We start from the raw sequence: 23,606 nt of genomic DNA, 5'->3' as shown, positions 1-23,606 counted from the left end.
GAAAATGGCAAACTACAACATATAGACAGTAAAAAAAAACTAACAAACAAACAAAAAGATATTATCTTCAACCACAACATGACCTTGTTGATTTGTTACCTGTAGATTTTGTGGAAATGTGGATAGCTCACTTTGATAAGTGTTACTATCCATTCACCTGACTGCAGCGATCACATGCTTGCTTTTGCTCTGATAGAGTATTGGACTGACAGGGTTTCCTACACAGACAAAAAGTGTAAATCATAGCTTATCATTGCATTTATATTCATTTAGAATGACTCTCTCTTGAAAAAATGTCACAGGGTTTGATATAATGTGAATCACTATTCAATAGAATCAACTGCCAGCTGCTGCTTGATAGGCCTGTGGCACCAAATCCTGTCACATTTCTAGCTTTTACATCATGAATCATGGTGCCATAGATTGACAGCGCATAGCTGCATAATTATTTTAACTAGAATCTGACCCCTGTTGATATTTTTCTGGTGAGGATTGACTGTAAAAAAATAAATACTATAATGTATGTTTATGGTTCAAATTCACCAGTGGTGGTCCTAGGGTGGTTACCCGTGGTCTGTGGTTTTGAGGCTGGTTGGATGTACTAATCTCCTCAATTCACGGGCAAGAGCACAGATTTAGACAAATTTGTGAACAATATTTGTGATAAATAGACCTTTTGTGCACATAGAAATCATTTTACATCTTCGAGCAAACACACACGCGCTTAGATTTTTGTTCAGTCAGTGTATGTGATGGTTACCAGAATTTCCAAAAATAGAATAGTAGGCACCCCTATTAGTGGAACTAGCAACATCTTTTTCAAAAGAACGTCTCTTAGTTTCATCTTTTAGTGATAGCTGCAAATTAAAAACATGTTGTTTTGACAGCACGACTGTACAGTAAAACTACTTATGAGCTGAACTGGTACAGAGTGAGTCAGAGGTCACACTTATGAGAGCCTCCTCTTTCCCAGCATTGTAAATAATCAACATAGAGGAAGAAATGACACTGCTTTGACACTTGCTCCAGGGTTCACTGCTTGCCATCAACAACATGTTGTTTATCCTCCCACTCCAGGTGCAAAAATGTAATGTAAATGTACTTCATAGGTCAGCTGCATTGATTGAATGCATCTGTGCCTTTCTATATGCTTGGTTGTACCAGCATACAGTTTTTTGAGTAAAAGTTACTGTATTTAAATAGATTTCTCATTGTGAATGTTTAGCTAATATGTTTAATGCTATGCTTTTTAATTGGGTACACAGCAACACACACAGCCTTCTTTTGGGTGTGAACACAGGGCATACCGCAAATCTTTTTTAAATTTTCCCAATTTTTGTCTTCTTCTTGCATTTTTTGCTTTGTTTTTCTTTTTTTTCCATTTATCTATTTCCCCCTTTCTAAATGGAAACAAAATCAGCTGTGAAGCATTTTCTGTGTGACTCAGAGATAAACTGAACAAAAGTAGGCAGCTCTTAAGTAAACATACGTAATTCTTTCTATTATGTAACACATCAAGAAATTAAATGTAAAAAAATGTTAGATAGAATGTGTTGATCGGGACAGGGGCTGCGTAGATACCACTTGCTGATGTTTTATAATGTTTCATTTATAAGAAGTTGACTTTTTCTTTGAATACACCGGGCTCAGCGAGCCTGAACATCCTTAAATCACATGTGCCGCGTTGTCTGCTAGAGGGCGACAGTGAGGCGCGGAGAGGGGCCGGCTCTGAGCCCGTCCCAGGCAGGCTGGAGTGCCGCTGAGCCTGGCAGAGCAGACAGAGACTGAGCAGGGCTGGTGGAGGGAGGAAGGCTGCCTCATGCCGCCGGGCTTTAACCGGGAATTTAAAAAACAAATCTGACGCGATCCGCTTCTGGAAAGAGGAATTATAACGCCACAAAATGCATCATTTTGGAGTTTGGATACTGATGGCGACCATGCAGGTAAAAATATTTCTGTTTTTGAAATCGGGAGTGAGCTGCGGTAGGATGTAGCTGCAGCAGAGCGGAGTGATGCCCGCACAGGCAGAGAGAGGAGCGCTCTGCGGTGATGGGAGGACAATGCCATTTAACACAGCTCTGCAGCCTCTTCATCACACTTATATATTCATTACAGGGCTCCATTTAAGCAGCTTTTAATATTCGCGTTGGCATTCGCCCGCTTACAGTTAAACGCTGCTTATCCAGGACCTGCTCCGGTCCCGCTGCGCACTGGTAATTTATCAAACAAACAATACGCGTTTCGGTGAGTGACGCTTCTTGTGTCTGCGGCTTTTACAGCCGATGCTGCGCTGAAGAAAGATCCGTAAAGAGGCTCTTTTCTCCCCCAAAGGCGTCCGCGGTGACAGCCAGGCGGCTGGTTGTGCGGCTCTCTGTGACACCATTCACGCTTCTCTCCGCTAAAATAACACGCTCGACTTTTGTTGGGCTGTAAATCCAGTTCAGTCTCAATGAATCGTTATTTTTATGTATTAGGCTATGTATTATATAAATGTTGAACACCATTATAAAAGATGGCAGTTTTTTGTTTGTGCTGAATGGAGGGGAGCAAGGTTTAAGAGTCGTGTCTGATGCACGGATTGGATACCAGTTGGTCGATTAGTGCAAGTTGCATGTGTGTCAATGTGGAGCCTCCACTGTTGTGGGAAGTTGGCTTGTTATTAGACAATTTTATGGTTAATCTGTTGTGTTATTGGCAGATTCTCTTAATATCTGTTCCTCCAACTTTTAAAGGACCGTGCCACTGTTTCATAAAGGCGACCAGCTACCCTTTGATTGATGGTTAAAGGATTTTTTTTATTATTTTTATATTTCTGGCACATAAAAAATGAATGTCCTTATACCTTTGAGACTCTGGATGGAGCTTGTGAACGCACCTTGAGCAAGATTTAATGAAGGCAAAAGGGAGGCGAGCCTCGCTGTGCACACAAATCAATGGAGAGGACAGTGCTGTGCCAAAGGGTCAGAGGTCAGGTCCTGAAATAAACCCATCACCAACAACGTACCTTGAAAACAGCAGGGTCAGCACTCTCGGGGCTTACCTCAAATCCTGAAAAGCCTTTGATTCTCCTTCTTTTGTCACTTTGCAGGCAGAATTTGTAGCTTTTTATCAAGGCTTTGATCATATACCTGGAAGTCCTGCTGTTGCCTGTGGCTGTGTGAGTGTCAGATATCAGACATGATTTAGTTATACATCACAATGGGAAGGTTTACAAGCTTGTAGATAAACCAGCAATAGGAAGAACATCATATCCAGCTTTTTATTTAAACATTGTCGGTGTGCTAGAGGCAAAAAGATACATAATCAACAAACAAATGAAGCACGGTGATTAGATTTGTGTTTAACTTACAGACTGCATCATTATCATTGCTGCATTTTAGTAAGGAGGACCCAACTGAAGCTTCAGTTTGATAGTAAGACAGGTTACAGGTGTTATAGTTGTTATGTGTTACAATTACAGCTAACATATTGCCACTTGTTTAAGATGTGTGTACACATTTTATGAACGTTTTGTATCCCCCTGTATTCATATTCATCATGGTTCTGATAATATTAGATCCCCATCCATGGGATAATGAAAATATATCTCCACAGCCAGCATTAAATTAAAGGATAGAGTTAAAAATAAAACAAAACTAAAAAAATCTTAATAAAAAATGTGCTTAAAATGACATGGTACGTATGGTAAGAAAGTAAAACTAAAGTAAAATTGCACTGAAAACAGCTGAAGGTTCTACATAAATTAATCAGTCTCTTCTGACTCCTGTACCTGTGATTAATGTGCGTGCATTTTAAAAGGGCTCTTTTGCATTGTGCATGTGGGTTGGCGGTGTGTGACTCACTGACAGCTGTGCAGACTAAAGGGATGGAAAATACATCACACTGTTACACGTAGAGATTTGCACAGAAAACAGATATGTTTGCAGAGTCCGGGCAGTCTCACGTCATACATAGACACATGATCTGATGATCGTCCATGTAAACACTAGTTAATAGATTTAAGCTTCACAAACAGGTCAGTGCCTTCCAATGTCTGACCTTCTATACTATTTAGTATGCCAGAAAAGAATAATTGTGTCCCTGTATGCCAGGTGCAGTATGCCAAAAGGAACAGTTGCAAGACAGCATATTTTGATTGACATTCCTACCCACAATCCTCTTTGCAGAGGAAGATATTTCACTTGATTGAGCTCCTAAAGCGGCCCTATACAACATTATAACAGCAGGAATCTTAGATAATGTAAAGGTAAACAATATTTAAATTATTGCATCTTTCAGCCAGCAATTATATTGTGGAAGTGAGAGGACTTGTTACCATAGTAACTCAGAGTCAAGCTATCAGTTTTTCTAACCCTAACCAAGTAAGTTTTATTCTTAAACCACGTCTACAGAATGTGATGTGATAGCTGAATGCAGTTGCACAGTTTGTTTCCACTGCTGACACTTACTAAATATTTGCTGTACTTTTGATAAAACGGTATGATTTTGATTTGTGCCAGTGTTCTAAACAGAACCAGCAGGGATTCAGCATTTAATACTTCAAAGATATAATAGCTACTGAAAATAAAGCAGTGAGTCAACAGTGCATTAGTTATGGTGTTTCCAAACATGTGTTGAGACAAAAAGTCAGCAGGCATCCTTCAGAAATCGGTTTATTTTTTACAAACCTGCTGGCTAGCATTTGCATAAGGTGAATAATGGTCCTGATTCCTTTGTTTATTTTTTATGGCCTTTTCTTTATCAGTGATAATTTAATCTGAACTTCACATCAGTATGCGCATAAAGCTAATGCTTGATTGTTTAAATGGTGTGGTGGTCTCTGAACATAATAACTTAATAAAGGATACCTGGGACCTAAGGCCAGTAATACAGAATAATAGACTAAGTTGTGGCTTTTAAATTTTGCTCGATGCTTGCTCCCAATGACATTGTTATCGAGCAGCATTAGCACATTTAAAAAAAACATCCTTCCTCTCGTCGTGCCTCGTCATACACCTGCTGCAGCTTTAATTACTGTATGCTGGATTCAGCATGTTGTGACACCAGGGTCTTAATCAGCGAAGTGTGCAGTTTAAGTACTGTTGTCAACTATTAAACAAGCACTGTACGTTGTTTTTATGGTCATATGCACAAAATATTACTGACGATTTTGTTTCACAATAAAATCAAAACAAGTTAGAAGATACTAAACTTTTAAAATAATTATTTTCACTGTCATTTTCTAACATTTTTACTGTTTAATTATCTTGTGGCAGATTTTAGCAGGTAGCATAGTAATTTGGCCAAAATGAAAGAATCTCAACATAAGTTGACGACTAAAACTCACTGTGTCTAGAGTATGTCTCTCCAAAGCATGCATCAAAAAATAATGTTGGTGAAGGTAGTGAGACAGGTATGTCTGAGACGTAAAGAATTGAACTTGCTGTTAGGTCATAAAAGCTCAGCAATGGTCATACAAAGTGGAATCCTTCCAAAAGCACCACATTTGGTCGATAATGCATCTGCATGGTATGACACATGGTTATGTTTACACTAATGAAACATATAATTGTATTGCCCAATGTTTTAAGACCGATACAGCTGCAATCGTCTGTATTAGTTGACCTCTAATTAAGGTTAGACATTGAAAACATAATAAGGAGGTTGGGCAAAGATCATCTTACAGGGCTCTAGAGTGCGACCTAATTTCTCAATGGTGCAACCAAAAAATATCGGCACGGAGCAAGCGGGTATATACACACACACCCTTGTGTTTTTCCCTCCAAAACACAAGCAGGGATGGACTCGTAGGCAGCTGAAGCAATAGCAAATTACCGGCGCTAAGTGTGATGCGGTGCACCTAACTTTTTTGCCAGTGCACCTAAGAAAAAAAGTTAGGCGCACCAGTGCAACCAGTGCTAAAGAAAGTTAGTGTATAGCCACACGAAACACTGCATCCATTGATTCCCAACACCCATGAACACATAAAGATGCAGACAAAGTGTTTGTTGACCTCATGTTATGTTTTCCCAGTGAGGACAGGCTGGTAATTAGTCAGCCCAGTTAGGTGGAAAAAATATGTAGCAGTACACATTTGGTGCACAATGGTGCTTAAAATAGTTTTGTGTTATGTTATTTATGACCTAAAACATCAGCAGCTTTCCACACAATTCCTGAAAGTAGACAAAGAGCAACCAGCCGTACAAATGAAAGAAATGTTTTGAGTCATGCTTATGCACAAATATAGAAAAAATTCTCACAGACTTTGAAGCCACACTGTATCACAACTGGCAAAAATGACAGTATCTTTAGGCTCTTTAGCAACATATTTAGTTCACTTTCACTTCTGCCTCTTGTTATATTTTTGACCTGGATTGAGCCCCTCCGCTCTGGTGTGACCTCTGTGCCCCTCCCACACACACACACACACACACTTCCAGTTTTCGCCTGCCTTTATAAATGTCACTGTGTAGCAGTTCTGCAGAAAACTCTGCATCAGATCACAGTATTGCTATGTGTGTTTACTTCCTCATTCCTTATGCTAAATAGGAGAAGAGATGAAAGCCAGCCATGCTAAATCCACCCCCATCCCTCCGTCCCTCCCCCACCCCTTTCCTAAACAGGATGGACAGCGTAGGGTTTAAAGTTTTTGGGTTAAGTGGAAGCAAATCACAGCATTCCTCTTGGCTTCATTACTTTAATCAGAGAAGAAGAATCCACCCTCCTCCTCTTCCTTCTCCTCATCCCCCTCCAACAACAGATGCTTTTTATGCTGCTCTGTGCAGCAGAGGAGCAGGAATATGCGTGTGTGTGTGTCTGTGTGTATGTGGGGCAGGAGGTGGAGGGAATTTTCATGTTAGGCTGACGCTCAAACGACAGGAGAGACAAACGTCTAGACGCTAATTATCATCAAAATTAATTGACCCAGTTGTCTGCTGCTCTTCATGGTGATTAATAATGGTCTGTTGGTTTGGACTGGTGCTGAACTGGATTTTGTTTTCCCTGTGACACATTTTCTGTGCTTCACTGTAGCAGAAAACAACAACAAACCCCATTAAAAAATAGCAATATTAAACAATTGGTCTGTGCTAATTGCTCCTCTCCTTTTCCCTTGTGCATATTCTGAGATAAAGAGCACCCCCACACTGGTGTCACTTTACTCAAAGGCTTTAAGAATGGAAGCAGATATTTGACTATTTCTTTTTATTCTACCCTCTGCAGGTTGTTGTTGTTTTGGGCAGAGAGGCCGAACAGTCGTCGCCAAGCAAGCAGGGGTCGCCGCCATGCACCAGGGGCTTTACACAGGAGGAATACATCATTGAAATGGACCAAGAGCTGACGAAGGGACAGGCTGTCTTTAACGGTCAGTACACACACACACATACACAGACTTGGAGCAGGGACAGCTCCAGTAATAATCCCCTGCTGTTGGGTGGGGGTTGTTTAAGAGTCCTGCTGATATTTGAACCATAATGGAACTTCAAGAGTAGTGACCTTTGCGAAGACTGAGTGTGGATTAGACTGATGGACTGAACCGACACCATCCTTCTGTGCACCCGTCTGTCTCAATCTGATTACAGACTGATTTCAGTACTGTGATGAAACCTGACTGTGGTTGATGTGCTTTTTGTTAAAAAAAAACAGCATCAGTGAATGTCTTCCTGTTCTTCTTCTGGAACGGGTTAGTTGGATGGTGGTCTCATAATTCTACTTCCTCAAACCACAAGAACAGATTAAGCTGCATGCAGGTTTAAACATTGTCATTGCTGATTCGGTTGTGGGAGGAAAACACAAGTGTTCTCAAGCCAAAGTCTAAACATACTGTAAGTAAGTGTAAACTTAGATCCCTTTTTGTTACTTCCACTTTTGAGGCCTTTACGTTGAAACCCTTTTTATTTCCAGCATGTGTTTGAAACTCATGGAAAATGGTACGTGAATTCCCCTCAGGTTACAATAAAGTATCCATCCGTCCATCCATCCATCTATTTATCGATCTATCTATGTCTTTATTTATAAATGAAGGGTTATATAAGAGATTACCTTGGCAACATGGGTGCATAGTAACAATGTTTCCACAAAGTGTCCAAAAATATTTGCTGTAGCTGTAACTTACTCATGTCGATGGTCCCTTTGCTTTGTCCGTGACATGCTGGATAAGATAAGATAAGATAAAACTTTATTAATCCCGAAGGAAATTCTTGTGCCAGAGGTATTAAGTTACATTAAATGCAGTTAAGTACAGAGTATAAGTGTCACTATAATCCAAAAAGAGTACAGTACGCGGTATGAGCACAATATATGATACATGGATACAATATGGAGATGTATTGTATGTATTGTATGGAATACAATATATAATAATAATATAATATTGTATGTATTGTATGTATTGTATGGAATGAACCCAATGATCTCCTGTACACTCAATAACTATGCTAATGGTATGAAATGATACATGCTTTTTAGCACTTCCAGTTCCCTCCTCCTGAATTCCTTTTAAGCTCACAAAATGTTCACATTTAACACATAATACATAATACACTACCAAGTAAGTGACTAATTAGTACTACAAATGTCATCAGGGCATTTGTACTGTCAAGGAGGAAAACTTGGCAACAAAATAAGACTGAGAGCCCTGTGCCACATCGTCTGCACCAATATGTTACCATTGTGTTACAAGGTGTGCTGTTGTTTACCTGATAAAGCAGCATAAGTCAGCATGATATCCCTCTGTGTCAGAGGGGCGGGAGTGATCAGTATTGATTGAGCCTCAGGATCTCAGCAGCAGGTCGATCAATAATATGTAGTGGATCAGAATCCGAATCAGAAATACTTTATTTATCCCAGGGGAAAATTGCTTAACATTGGATATTAGATATTGGGCTGAGACACTTGTGTGTGGGTGTGTGTGCTTAATGGCGTGTGGGCCGAGTGGCTGTATTTCTCAACAGTGACATGGCTGGCTGTTTTGAAATGTAACCATTTCCTTCGTCTCCATAAGAGATATAAACTTTGAATATAGTTTAAACCATGTTCTACAGAGCTCAATCAATGATCAGACTAAAACATGTCCCCCACTGGCATGTTTACCCTTTGCTTTATGTCTGTAATGGGATAGAGGTTGATAGTTAATATCTCCATACAAATGTCTTGTCTGGCGGCTGCCTCTGCTCGTTCTATCCAAACAGGAAGTGCACAGAGCCTTTGATGTCTGTAAATTAGCGTGTCACTGTTGTGAGGGACTGTAGGCATTGTGTCTGAGCGTGATAGCGTTTCTTGACTCGTGGCAGCAACATGCAGAGATAGTTTAGCCTCTCTCTGCTCTGATGAAGGTTGTGTCAGGCTTGTCAGAATGGGAGGTTTGCCAGTTCCTGTCCCTGGACTGTAAAAGTGTAATTTCCACAGTGATGGCTGAGATGCTGTTCCCACTGTGACCATGAGAAACAGGCCAGAAAGCCACTTTCTTCTGCTGCAATCCTTTTTCTGTTGTGTTTTTTTTGTGTGATTTTTATTCTGAAGGATAGTACGAAACTGAGCCGAGTGGGCCAAAAAAGCTTCCGTAACCACATCCAAGTAGCAGAGCAAAAACTCAACAATAACGCAGCTCTGAGATGGTGTGTGAGAGTGTGTGATCACATGTTTGTGTGCTTCAGTGGACATTTGTGGGCTCTGTGAAGTGTAACAAGGCAACAGTGACTGAAGCTGACAGAGCGCTTGCAGAAACAAGAAGGGAGTGTGTCCATCGGTGGGAGATGCTTGTGTTGTTTGTGTGTGTAGGTAAAGGAAACAAATGACAAGGCTGTGTTGTTTATGCAGTTTAATTTAAATATAATTTTATTAATTTTAATATATACTAATACTTTTTTATATACTACTACTACTACTAATACTTTTTTATATATATATATATATATATATATATATATATATATATATATATATATATATATATATATATATATATATATATATATATATATATATACTACTTGTTTCTTAGGGAATGTTAGGGAAGCTATCACTAAGGCCTGTAGTTGTAGTTTAAGTGGTTTATCTTGCAACATAGGCTCCGACATGGATGCTGTGCCTTATTTCCCAATGGTAGGTAAACTGAGAAAATTACCAGCCATTTCTAATTGCATGTCATGGTATAGAAAGTTGTCGTAGAAAGAAAAATAGCGATATCGGATTTCTTTTTTTTTTTTTCTTTGATTTTTTGGACTTGATGTGGCCAATGGCCAAAATTGACTTAGCAGTAAACCTCAGTGAACACTGATTGGCTGGTCACACAAGAGAAACATTCGTGACAAATACAAGTTAACGATGTGGTAGGAGAGGGAAAAATTTCACAACAGCATGGCTCTGCTTTTTTCAGTCCCCTTAACAATGACAATACTTGCACTTTGTCTATGGCTAAAACATGATACCAACCCAATATCAGTTCCATTGCAGTTATTGGATGTAGCAATTTGATTTGTTGCAATTTGTTGGCATAGCAAGCATGAAACACCTCCATACAGCTGACTCCTTGTCTCATTCCGTGTTGTTTATTTATGTGTTATGAGTCAGATCATGCTGCACATACTGCTGACACATCATCCACTAAACATACAACTGAGGTAATTAGATCTGCCCCATTGAGCAACCTCGTTATACCTGACCAAGCTATTTAATCTATATCAGGGCTGATATCCAATATTAATATTGATTTTTTTTGTCATGCTATCATGTCAACATGTCATATCTATTCAGAGAATTGGTGTTGAAATGGACCTTCCTGATGTTTTTTTAGCCATTTCTGCAGGGCCTTTCTAAAAAGATATACACTACTGTTTAAAAGTTTGGGGTCACTTGGAAATGTCTTTATTTTTTGAAAAAAGAGAGAACATTAAAGTAATCAGACATACAGTCTAGACATTGTACAAAGGTATACAGAGGCCCTTTTCCAGCAACCATCACTCCTGTGTTCTAATGGTACATTGTGTTAGCTAATCATGTTAAAAAGGCTAATTGATGATTAGAAAACTCCTGTGAAAAATGTTAGCACAGCTGAACTGTTATGCTGAGCAGAGAAGCTGTAGAACTGCCCTGGTGACCCCAAACTTCTGAATGGTAGTGTATGTGTGACTTGTTTCCCTTTAGCATTCTCTTTAACATGCATGCTAGTTGAATGTAGTGTTTATGGTGTGTTCAAGTGCAACTTAGCTTAAGTTGCTGCTAGTTCCTTGATGTCACTTTGGTCTGTGTGAGGCTTAGGCCAAGTGTTTAATCACAAGTAGCCAATTTGTTCACATATCTCGGCGAACCATAATAACATACAACATATACCAGAAGTTGCATCTGAATTTATATGAAACATCACTTTTTTCTTTCCATAATTACTACAACTAATTAAGATGAATACCGTAGTTGATGTGTTTGTAGCAGGATGTTGGGGACTTACTGAACTGTTTGGGGGAACATACTGTAATTTTAGGGCTAGCATAGGTTGTTTTTGCTGGGTTACAATCTGATGGGAGCTGTTAATTATTTAATTGGAGCAGAGGAAGTCTGAATGATAAATGAGAAGATGGAGGCAAGAGAGGTAATTATAAACAGGCAGGCAGACTGGGCGTCGGGGGGGGGGGGTGCAGAGGAAAGGAGGTTAGAGGTATAGGGATCATCATCAGCAGCAACACTAGACACACACAGCAGAAAACAGGAAGTACAAGCCACGGTCTCTTTTTTAATTTTTGGGGGAAAAAAAAGTATTTTTTTTCTTTGTTTACATTCAACACTTGCATGAAACAGTTTGAGTCAGGTTTCTGTGGAAAGGAAACACAAATAAGTTGTGGAGTGGAAAATTGATTCAGCTGTGCCAGAGTCTGTGGACAGTCCCCCTGTGAGTGTGTGTGTGTGTGTGTGTGAAGTTTGCTTTTATAGCCATGTGTGGGTCCTCTTCCTGTAATCTTGTAATCTTGAGAATGTTTTTTTGTGGCTTATATACTGTATATACTGTATGTGTGTTTGTCAGGGAATTATCATTGCAGTGTGTGGTGTGTTTTTTCCCATACAGAATGCATATGTGTACATTCAAGTAGTGTCTGCATGTACCTCTCTGTGTGTGTGTGTGTGTGTGTGTGAGTCAGACTGAGGTCAGCGGCTGTGCTGTACTTCCTGTGGAGTGCAGCAGAGCTGACTGCTCTGACCTTCCCGTTTTCCCATCCATCCTTCCTATTAAGGCAGTGAATGTTAGTCAGCGATATGGCCTTGTGCAGCCAGCTGCTGGTCAGCGCTGCTGTGGAAACCCCCATCCCCACTTGCCAGCAGACACAGAGAACATTCATCTCCCCACATCCTCTCTGTAAATCCGCCTCTCTTTTTGGTTTCTACTCCTTTCTTTTCTCTTGTCATGCAGGGGATTGCCCTACTTTATTCTAGCCTCATATATCACTGTCTCTTCTAACAGCCGGATTGGGGAAGGGCGGCCGAGATCAGAGTGAGAGCTTTCTCTCTCTCTCTCTTTATCACCAGTCCCACTCTTTTTTCCCTCTCATTTAATTCCAGATCCTACCATTGTTTATTTCTCTTAGGGGCTTGTTAGTGGGATACCCGTTCCTGTTTTATGTCCTCACCTCTATATCTAAAGTAATGTGGTGTTTTACTTCTTAAATGTTGTACCAGAAATGACTCAGTTTGTACCACTCAGAGTTTTAAATGATTCATTTCATTTTGTAGTTTAGTTTAGATGAGTTTATCAGGTCATTTACACCACCCTCACCTGTAGAACATACAGAGATTGATATTTCCAGGCCTGTGTGTACATATCTATATTGTTTGGGTTGGAACTGGTTACCATGGTTGCCAAAGATGGTGAAGACAGAACTCGACCCGTCTATCAAAACATACATGATGTGCATAGAGAAAAAAGTCAAGCCCCTCGGTGGGATCTGTTCCCCCTGTTTTGCTGCGGGGGTGGTTTTTCTTCCTTGGTTTAGTTTTCCCTTGCCCAGTAAGATAGAAGGGTCATTGCAAATCAATACAAAGCTACTCTGAGTGATCTCCTTTATCCTGTGATGAAACATTTTTATCCTTGATGAGATGCTTCTGGAATAAGAATTCTCCCATCCACAGGGCGCAAGGCACCGCTGAATGTTTTTATGAGTTTCTTTCTTTCATATGTAGCTTTTCTATTACCATTTTATTAAAATTGAGCTTGTTATTTTTGTTCCTTCCGAGGCTCTTGCTGGAAGCGCTCCTGGGTCAGACAGTCAGTTAAATTGCTTAAACGCAGTAAAAGGGGGCTGCTGACAGGGAGGTGGGAGGCTTCTGTCAGCACCAATCAGGAGCACTGGCCATTTTATTTCATTGCAAGTGGTCAGTGGCAAGAGAGGAGGGCAGCTTCTGTCACAGCCAATAAGGCTTTCATTCATGTTCTCAATAGCTAAAATCAATGTGTCCACTCCAATCCTCATCATTATCATTAATAAAAACTCACCTACAGTCAGGGAGCAGAGACATAAAGCAGCAATTTTATGTCGGAATGCACATAAACAGTCTCTGCATCCCTTTGCCGGCTAGCTAAATATTAATAGCTCACATCTGTAAAGTCGGTTCAAAGGCTGCTAGGGTCAAATAAACAGGCTGCATACCACACATACCAAATTTTAGTGAATTACACAAGGGTGAACTATTGGAGGTTGATAGTTCCAGGTCTATCAGCAAGAAATTAGATTACTGTATCCCTAATTTTACAACAAGTATACAGAATATGAGCTTGTTAGATTTACTCTTGGCATTTTTCTGTGAGTGCACAATTTAATGTGTTGGTGCAAACACTACCTTGTTGAAATTCATGCTCTATATTCGTAGTACACACAAGTATCCAACATCAGACAGAGCACAAGTGAGATAATAAGCTGCTAAAAAACAGGACATTTTTCAAAGATAAAAAAAAGCTACCATCGCTTTGTTGTTTGTGATTTTGTGATGGTTGGTTTTTTCCTTTTACTTCTTCCAAAACAACGGAACAGACAAAGAATGAAAGCAGTTTTAATGTAATCCAGTGTTGGCTATGATACAGTAAGTGTGAAGAAAAAACATCCTGGAGGTGTTCCAGTGTGCAGGCAATTAGCTGTGCAACCACAGTGGAACTATGCATATGTGACATTTGTGCGAGTCATATATTTTAATGTCTCTGCTTCTCTGATATTTTTCCCATGAGACAATTACACATTTGTGTCATGAACTGATGTAAAAAGCTTACATTAGCAGATTTCCTCAAAAACAAAAGTGTTTCCTTATTCTGAACTTCTGACATTATTTGCTGATGTTATGGAATTTCTCACTCCTCATTCTTTTCATAATGACACATGTAAAAAAGTCTGCTCAAGAGACAGTTCTGGACCATTGGCTAAGCACACAGTGTAGGCAGAAGGCACACTCCTTAAAACATGCTGTGCATGTGTGTTTATGTAGTGAGTGTGAGTAGGAGGAGGAGTTTCTGGGCCTGCTTCTCATAATGGTTCTTATAATAACCTTTGCATGTTGAACTGACAAAACCCAGGCAGTGCAACTCTCAGTTGCACAGATATGGTTGAAATGTGTGCACTCTGTGTGTGTGTACTCCCACGGGTGCTTTTGCAGTTGTGGTTGTTCATGTTCAACTAAATCCTGTCCTCCCATTTGTCTTCCTCTGCTTCCTTCTCATCTCCCTCTCCGTCTCTGTCTCGCAGCCATTTTCTGTTAAATGAATGGTGGCTGCAAGCCTGACCCCACATCTGACTAATGAGAGTGTGTGTGCATGTGTGTGTGTGCGTTTGTGTGTGTGTGACTAAGAGTGACTGTGAGAGCATGGCTGTGTGTATCTATAAGTGGTGCCGCTCAGGCTGTGTGGGTACTTCAGTGCAGCAAAATGCTGTATGCCTTTTTATGGTTTGTACTGGCAATTAACATTTAGTTCAACAGATACGGATTAGTCCATCCCTCCACGACTCCTGGAACTATAATATTTAGATATTTAGTCAGGTAGTTAATGGTTGTGATTGTATGATCAAACCAACAACAGGCCATTGAATGTATCACTGTAACACTATTTAATTGTGTGTACTTTTAATTGAGCAGCAATGTCGGTAGCCTGTAAGGAGCTTATGTATGAGCTAATGCTGAGTTTGCCTTAACAAGCTAGCCGCTGTTAGCATTGTGTTTGGAACATTGCTCCAATAGATTAATTAGTAAAGCCAACATTTTATGGCATCATGTTCGTTTTCTTTTAATTAGCTTTCCCTGATTGTTATGACAAAATATTTAATGAGACTTTTGGAGTGTTTGTCTCCTTCCTCCTCCTCCTCCTTCTCCTCCTACTACTTCTGCTGTTTTAAACCCAGACGCTTCATGCTGTGAAGTGACAGTGTGTTCCACTGCACCCCTGTGCTGCCATGTGCACTATAAACCCCTGTGTAGATTGGTGTGTGTGTGTGTGTGTTTGTGCTTATTTGACTGATAACTGCTCCGTCTTGCTGACTTATTTATTGTTGCGCTACTTGGAAAGCCTAACCTTCTGGGCAGAATAACCTGGCGCTGAGGAAACACACATCCAGTGCTTCACTGCCTCTGCCAACACTCCCCATCACAACACACCTCCGTTTACAGTTCTGCTACACCGCATCTTGACACTGAAAATTTCAGGTGATGCCTAGCAGCAGTTTTCACTTGTCTCAACTGCTTCTCTGGGGTTGCTAGACGAAACTCTTCTGCAGATACAGATGCTGTATGTTTCAGGCTGCAGACAGCAGAAGCAAATGTAGCAGAATACAACATCCTCCTAGTTTTAATATGTACATGCCAAAACAATGTGATTTGGCCTTAAATACAAATCTTAAATCAGTGCTATAGAAACACTTGTTTGAAAGTAGATGATAAACTCTGCATTAGGAAAATGGTGCTTGCTTTGTTTCTGTCCTTGGTTCCTAATGTGAATTTAGATTGTTCTTTTTTTTAGAGCTGACACCCCAATTCATGTCTCATTTTACTGACAGAAAATTCATCTTCAATAGCGTTTGTAATTATTGCATTATTGATCATTTTTTCAAGCAGAAATGCCAAACATGCTCTGGTTACCTCCTTCATAATTGTGAGGATTATCTGCTCATCTCTGTTTTATATAACTGTTCATTTAATATTTGAGGTTTTAGTTGCAAATAAAAAAAGCCTGATCACTGCAGGCTGTGTGAATGTTATTATAGGCGCTATTCATATTGCACTGTTCCATCCTGTTAACAATGTGCAGTGGGGTGTGTCTGACTGGAGCAAATAAACACAAGATTGGCCAGGCTTTATGTTCATCAAAAGATTCCACAGCATCTCAAGCAGAAACTAAAGCAGAAATGTGCCAAATTATTTTCATTATGTCTTGGCATAACGCTCTTAAGTTGATTAATTTTTAAGTTAAAGAAATGTCAGTATATTTCCTGGCAGACTGAGGCATCTACACAGATGTTATCTCCTTGTGGTTTGTGTTCCATGTTTTAACACTGTTGCTGAATGATGACCTGATTTCTGTGGTTTTCTTTGTAACTAAAAACAGTGTCTGCCATTACCTGTTATTGTTTGTTTGTCTGTGTGTGTGTGTGTGCATGTGTGCTACTGACTGTGACTGCTTTTGTATCAAACTATCTAGTTGTATTGTCCATGGAGGCTTCATTAGATGGTAATATCTACAGCTGATACTCACGGTCCATGTGTTTGTACTGAAAAAGTTGAATTGGTGCATGTGTAGCTTATTCTGTTCTCAAGATACAGAAGTATGTGATTTGACACACTAAATGGGCCTGGAATTAGAGCTTTCTCTAATATATATTTACACATATATTTCTCTAAATATTAAAAGAAAAATATTCATTGTCTTAGGTGTGCTTATTGGTGGTACTGCTTCGCCGCCATGTTGAATGTGTTGGCTGCAGCAGTGGACACTCCTACACGTCAGTTGGAGCCAAGACTTAATGTGCAGTGGTGTCTCATAGACAGAGCGGGGAACAGAAGCAGACAAACTCCATTAGTGCTTTCCGAGGTCTAGATGTGTTTAGACCCACACAGGTCTGTCTCTGCGTGGTGACTGACAGCTGCTCTGTCTGTCTGAGCCCACTGGCCCCTGGCTCATAATACCATTTACCCAAGTGTGTGTGTAATGCATTGTGAGCTTCCTTGTAAACCCCAGAGAATGCTGCTCGCTGTCTGACTCTGTGTGTGTGTCTGTGTGTGTGCGTGTGTGTGTGTATGCATGTGCTGCTGACTGTAAGTGAGTGTGTTTCTGTCTAATAGTGGAGTAATATAATCAGTAGGGTCTGTCACAGTCTATTAGGGCTCTGGTGCCATTACTTCAGTCCTTGTCCTGCCATAAACTCTGGAAACATGTCATCACTGCACACTCAAATCAACTCTTAAGTTAACATTAAGAACGTCCACCTCCTAGATACAGATGCAGGAACAGTGAACATTTATATGTATCTATTTAGTAAGTTATTTTTTATTCTCACTTTGTCTTGTGTTTTTTACACAGTGGCATTTCCTCTGTGTCTTGGGTACCTATGGATCTCTTCAATTTCTTTATTAAAAATCTGTGACCCAAATTACCCAACTAGGACACATATAAGTAAAAATAGCATTGCTCTGTGTCTGAGAGCCGAGAATGTGACAGTGTTGCTGTTCCATGTCATGTCATAGAGAAGGGTTCACTGTATTTTCACATGGCACATGGGGTTTTTGGTGGGAGTGGATGGGAAGAAGTGGGGTGGGGGGGACTTTCCTTTTAATCTGGGACGACAGCTTCCTGCGGCTCTCCATGAAAACACTTGCCAAGCCAGTGACAGGCTTTTTTTCTCTGTGTGTGTGTGTGTTAGATTCACACCACATAATCGTGTGTCTTTCCCTATGTTGTTTCTATTTCTCCTTTAACCCATCACTAAACATTTAGGGGAGGTCTGTGCTCTGTTGCAGTTTAAAAAACCTAATCTGGATGTGACCTATCTGCGTTGGGAGTGGGTGTTACTGCTGGAGGAATAGGGCTCAGTGGACCAACGGGACTAACTAAAACAATGCAGGAAAATGTTCTGACCTGTTGGCAGTGTTTGAAAGCTAAACACCGCTGATGGACACCACTTTCTGTTCCTGTTGGTCCCTCTTATGTGTGCCGTTGGCACTGCCTGGGTGAACTCGTACTCGTATGATGCTGCAAGCCGTATTTTCCAGGCAAAATACTGTTCTCCTGTGAGGTTGTTTGGGGTGCTTGAAGCTGCCTGGCTGATGTCTGACTTTGGACACCAAAGCACCTTTTCTTCTGGTGTAGTGCAGAGATCTGTGAATTGGGGGCACAGTGGGAGGATGTGAATTAATAATACTGCATGAGGTGTATGCCAACTGACAACTTCTGGAGCTGAGAAATGAAGCCAATGTAGGGGTGCCAAAAACTGCACTTTCTTATATAGCTTCCTGGGTTCATGTGGTCTCTCACCTACCTTAGCCTCATGTTTGGCTTACCTAGGGCTGCATTTTATATACTGCATTATTTACTGCGTACTGGGATCTGTCATATTATCATGTCATACACTAACCCTATCATATCATATTCATTATAAAACTGTTTAATCGATGTATTTGCAGAATGCTTGCACAAGCTTTTCTGATTTGTGAATTTAAGCAAAATAGTGCTAAAATGCTAAAGAGAGCATTTTTGTTGCTTCGGAATTATGCTGTGTGTAACAACGTGGCTAATGTTTAAGGATACAGATCCACCAATATAATCACATTTCTATCACATTTCCCTTTGTTAGATTGTGTCCAAATCAGTGCAAACATCCACTAAAGGCTGTTTCGGATACAACCTGGGAGCCAAACCAGCTCTTTAGAATTCTATGGGTGACTTCACAGATAGTTGGTCCATCTTTATTTTGAGTCTATGTTTCATGACAGCTTTATGGAAGGCGGATTTGTCTTTTTTTACAGCTCCTAATTAAGGTTGTGGCTTCTGTGAGTGACAGGTGGCTGCTGTCACAGGCCGTTAACTTTTTAAGCATCACCCTCTAACCTCAGCTCAACTCGTCCTCCAACTGTATGCACATTTGTGAATTTCTTCTAACCAGGATGTTGTCGGCAGACCCACACCGAGCTTCATAACCGCTTTTCAAAAACGCTGGGTGGTGTCATAGATGGTTTGTCTGTATAAATAGACAGTAATGTATGGAGGTTTTCTAAGAACAGCAGAAAGCTATAGCTTGCAGAGCAACTTTAAAGCACAATGGGCAAACACGTGTCTGTGTCTGACTTTGCTGAGCATCATTGATCCTGTAGTATTACAGATTTTAGAAACAACACTGAAAATAACAATGATCCTCTTTGCAAAAAGCAGGTGGTTATCCAGTGGTAGTGACAGAGTAAGGGTTAAGTCCTGCTTTAACCTCTGTTGCTCTGGTACACTCAGCACTTGCCCCACACCCAGCATCAGCACCATTGTGAGATTTGTCGGCATATCCACTACTAACCTCCACCCAGGAAACTGTAGATGTAGCAACAATCCGCCCTAAAAGCTAAAGCAAAGCAAGCTGTATCAAATGTATAATATTTTGACCCAGTGTCCTGAACAGTGGGGTGTTGTCCAATCTCTGGTTGGAGGCATGGCTCAGGGGAAGATTATGGGATTTCTCGTAATGAAAAAGGAGAGGGGTGGGTGGGGGTGGGTGTGCGGGCGGGGCTGTCAATTTAAAAAAATGATGCAATTCCAAAGTCAGCTTTCATTACACCCACAGTCCAACTGAGAGCTGTGTGTCTGGAGTCAGCCTTTAGCCTCTTTGTTTGTGTGAAGACTCTGTATGTGTGTGTTTATCAGATCAATCAGGACAGGGTGGCAGCTGTCCTGTGTGGATTAACTGTGTGTGTCTATAGTGTGCTTGCGCTGTCGTTCTGAGTTAAGTCAGCTCCTCACATACAAACACAGCAGCGGGCTGACTGTCTAAACTTGGCCTCCAGTTTCCAGTCATAATTGCTTACATGCACTCACTCTGATGTTTATGCTGTTTATATTAAAGCTAAACTATAGCTCTAAATGTAGAATAGCTTCCAGAAAACAGGGTTGGCATAGTCGTGCAGAGCTGGAGATGTCTAAATGCAGGTTTAAGTGATGTTTACAAGGCTTTAAAAGTTGAGCTTGAGTCTTTTGTTGAATGAGAATATATTTATGATGAACTTCATTGTGTCTGCTGCATACATGCCACAGTATATACTTGTGTCACAGATGTACACTGCAAACATCTGGCATGTTTTTCTCTTGTTTGTGATTCCAGAGGGCAGCTTAAAAAATGAGCATTGTATTCTTGCTCCTTTTTATTGTGTCTGTCACCCTACAGTCCTACTAGTTGAGTCACATTGATATTTAGGGTGTAATAAATATAAAAGTATACTTAGATGTAAGTAATCTGTGTTACACTACTAAGTGGATGTTCGCAGGGCTAACTGAATGACAGACGGAACTTGTGGAAAATGGCAAAGCGAATTTAGTGACTGAATGCACTGGAAAAATGTGCATGTTTGCAGGGTTTCAGTCACTGCACAAACAGATGCAGAGTCAGTGTTGCGTATATGGAGTGACATGTATACGAAGCACTTTGTCAACATAACAGTGTATTATTCCCCTCCTTCTCAGGGAAGGAATCATATTGTAGAAGAGCTAGGGGTTGTTGCTGTGGTAACCACGACCCTAACCATAATGTGTTTTACATTATTTTTTACATCGTGTGTAACATAAGTGTTACACACAATCTAATAGCATCCTAGTAGCAGGACAAAATGCCCCAAAATGAATGTAGATTGTCCCCTTTGCCATTACATGCAATCAAATGTAGGTGGATGTTATTAGGTTGTTTGTCTGGTTTAAATGGGTGTGAGCTTCATTGTTGCGGGCAACTGAGGTCCAGTGTTGAGTCTTGAGCTCCACTTCAGAGTTGTGGAGACGTGGACACAACAGTATGACACTGTAACCCAGATTCGGAGATAAATCTGTCTTAACAGAACATTCACTCATACTTAAGCCATGACAGCAGAAAATAAACTGCAAAAAAGCATATCTGATTTTGCAGTAATTACAATTTTGTGGGTCAATTATGGCCAAACATTTTGTTTTTTACTGTGATAATAAAGGAGCAACAGTAACCTGTGGTTTGACACTTTGCTAAAAAATCCAAAACAATGGCTGATTTGATTAAGACAGAGTCCAAAACCCAAAGCATGGATTATGATGGATTATGGATTATGGTTCAGAGCAAAATATAAATGTAAGTGAAAAAAAATGCTAAAGCACATGTAGAATGTTGGAGTTTATCCCAAATAAGTGTAATAGCCTCACATACCCATGGTTTGTGTGCAGATTAAAGAACAAAACAAGTGATTGCAACAAGATAAGATAAGATGTTATGCCTTATTTTATAAGATAAGACACAAGTGGCCTGAACTGGGAGGTAAAGGATTTACTTAAAAATACAAATAAAATGTAGCCAAACTCAAGATCAGTGTTTTTGAATAACAGTCTACTATAATGTAATATATAATGTAAAAAAAAAAATGTAATTGGGTGACCTAATTGTAGTCTTATCGTATTGTGTTATGTATAAAAGATATGGAGCTGAAACAGCAGGTTTTGTTGAACTTCTGTGGCAGTGAAGGTTATAACGGTGCTAAATCAACCACTGAGTAAAAAAATATGAGCTAGAACTGGAGAACCTGACATGGAAACATTTGTACTCTGATTCCATAAACATCAGAATGTCATGCTAAATGTGGCTTTGGGCTGGGCTACAAAACCAACATGGCACTACAGCTGGTTACAGGTTTAGTGCAGAGCTCCATTTTATTGTTTATAGTTGTAAACGATGTTGATGAGGAGGAATTAGGAATAAGAATTTAGGTTATATCTCGGATTTTAGACAATTTTTTTTTCAGTTAGTGGTCACTGCTGTTTTAAACACCCGGGAAAATTTAAGAAGCATTGAACCATTGCTGTCCAAAAATACCATTGCTACCCATCTGCACTTTACTGACGATCATGTGGGCTATTAGAAAAATATATGAGACCAAAATAAAGTGGTATTGTTTAAATGTCATGAGTATTATGTTTTAGAAATGAAAACATTGCAGTCCAGCATAAGAACGTTATCCCATCTGTGAAGCATGGTGGTGGTAGTATCATGGCGTGGGCCTCCTTTGGTGTATCTGGGCCAGGATTGTTTGTCATCATTAATAGAACATTGAATTCACCCACTTCTATAGGAAAATGTCAGGACATCTGTCTGTGAGCTGAATCTAAACAAAAAGTGGTCACACAATGAGACAGAAGTCTAGCTTTTATTACTACGTTTAGCCTTAGATGGCCTCTTTCTATAAGTTATAAGCTCTCTGTTATGTAGAAGTTGCAAAACTGTTACTCAACTCAACTCAATACTGTTGCGGGTGAGTAAGAAGTCCACTGTTTGACAGAGTGTATTTAAAACGCTATCGCTCAGACCCTCAGGTACTGTCACACTCTGTTTATCGCACTGATGAATCCTGGGGTCTCAGTTCCTCCCAGCACTGAAATCGATTTCCTGTAGAAAGTACACACAGCCATCATCACAGTGTTAACACCATACAGCATAACCTCAGAAGCTAAACATCTCAGGTTTCTACAGTGTTTTACAGATTTCCCCGAAGCCTTTTTCCTCCGGGATGTCTTTTAGTGTATGAAACACAGAGGACAGATGTTTGCTCACAATGTCTCTAAATGGCTTTTATTTCACAGAAACATTCAGGAGATGGTTGTGGAAGAATTTTTTTGACAGGGAGGAGGGAGAGAACCTGTGAATGGCTTCATTAACACAAGGAGATGGGTTCATTAACACCCAGCCACCCTGCCGAAAAAGGAGAGCCCCACTGGTAGACTAGGGAGGAACAAGGCATGCTACGTGTGTGTTTGTGTGTGTGTGTTAGCAGGTGCAGGAGGTGATAATTGGTAGTAGTCTCATGTTTGCTCAGGCACAGATCTAAAAGTGGAGATCTTCACTGTCTCATTGGCTTTGAGAGCCCACATTCCCCCGTGGCTGTCTCTGTATGACGGTCTCTTTCTTTTTTCTCCTTCTATTCACTCTCCGTCTCTTTATATTGCTCTGCTGTGCCCGGCCTTCTTCCTCTCTCTGATGGGGACTAGACAGCTTTGTGTGTCGAATTTTAACTGGCATTGCTCTTGGTGCATGGCTGAACAGGTTTTTAGATTTCTTAACTAAAAAATGTGCTCCACATTACTGACGACTAGTCAACTTGTTTCACTGGATTTACTGCTGTAAACTAATTAATGTAGCTTAATAAGTATATTTCGGGTTAATCCTAACAAAATAAAGCATTTTAAACAAAATTTTATGTTATGTTGCAATAAGATGTGGCTGTGTGTTTTTTTTTTTTCTAAAGACTGTCAACTATTTGTCAACAGTTGCTATCAACAATGGCCACATCCAGCAAGTCCAGTAAAAAGTAAATTTGTTGTTTATTTGTGTAAAACTACTAATATTTTTCTTAATTTAGACCCATCCTAAATCACTCTGGCACGCGATAAAATTGCTATAATGACCGGCTCT

General features: G+C 40.2%; 1 protein-coding gene across 1 annotated transcript in view; it reads left to right on the top strand.

The window, feature by feature from the left end:
• Positions 1 to 1,782: 1,782 nt before the first annotated feature.
• The window catches only part of LOC114434904 (cadherin-2-like), a 63,559-nt gene continuing 41,735 nt past the window's right edge, over positions 1,783 to 23,606 (top strand). Inside the window, exons 1-2 of the mRNA XM_028404357.1 lie at positions 1,783 to 1,943; positions 7,201 to 7,342. Of these exons, the coding sequence (XP_028260158.1) occupies positions 1,902 to 1,943; positions 7,201 to 7,342 (184 nt within the window). The 5' untranslated portion in view covers positions 1,783 to 1,901. The remainder of the gene's footprint in view (positions 1,944 to 7,200; positions 7,343 to 23,606) is intronic.

The sequence above is a fragment of the Parambassis ranga genome, chromosome 4 (genome assembly GCF_900634625.1).
Source record: "Parambassis ranga chromosome 4, fParRan2.1, whole genome shotgun sequence".
NCBI classification, from domain to species: Eukaryota; Metazoa; Chordata; class Actinopteri; family Ambassidae; genus Parambassis; species Parambassis ranga.
The sequence above is the reverse complement of the archived record's forward strand: the minus strand, read 5'-3'. Positions and strand labels throughout refer to the sequence as shown.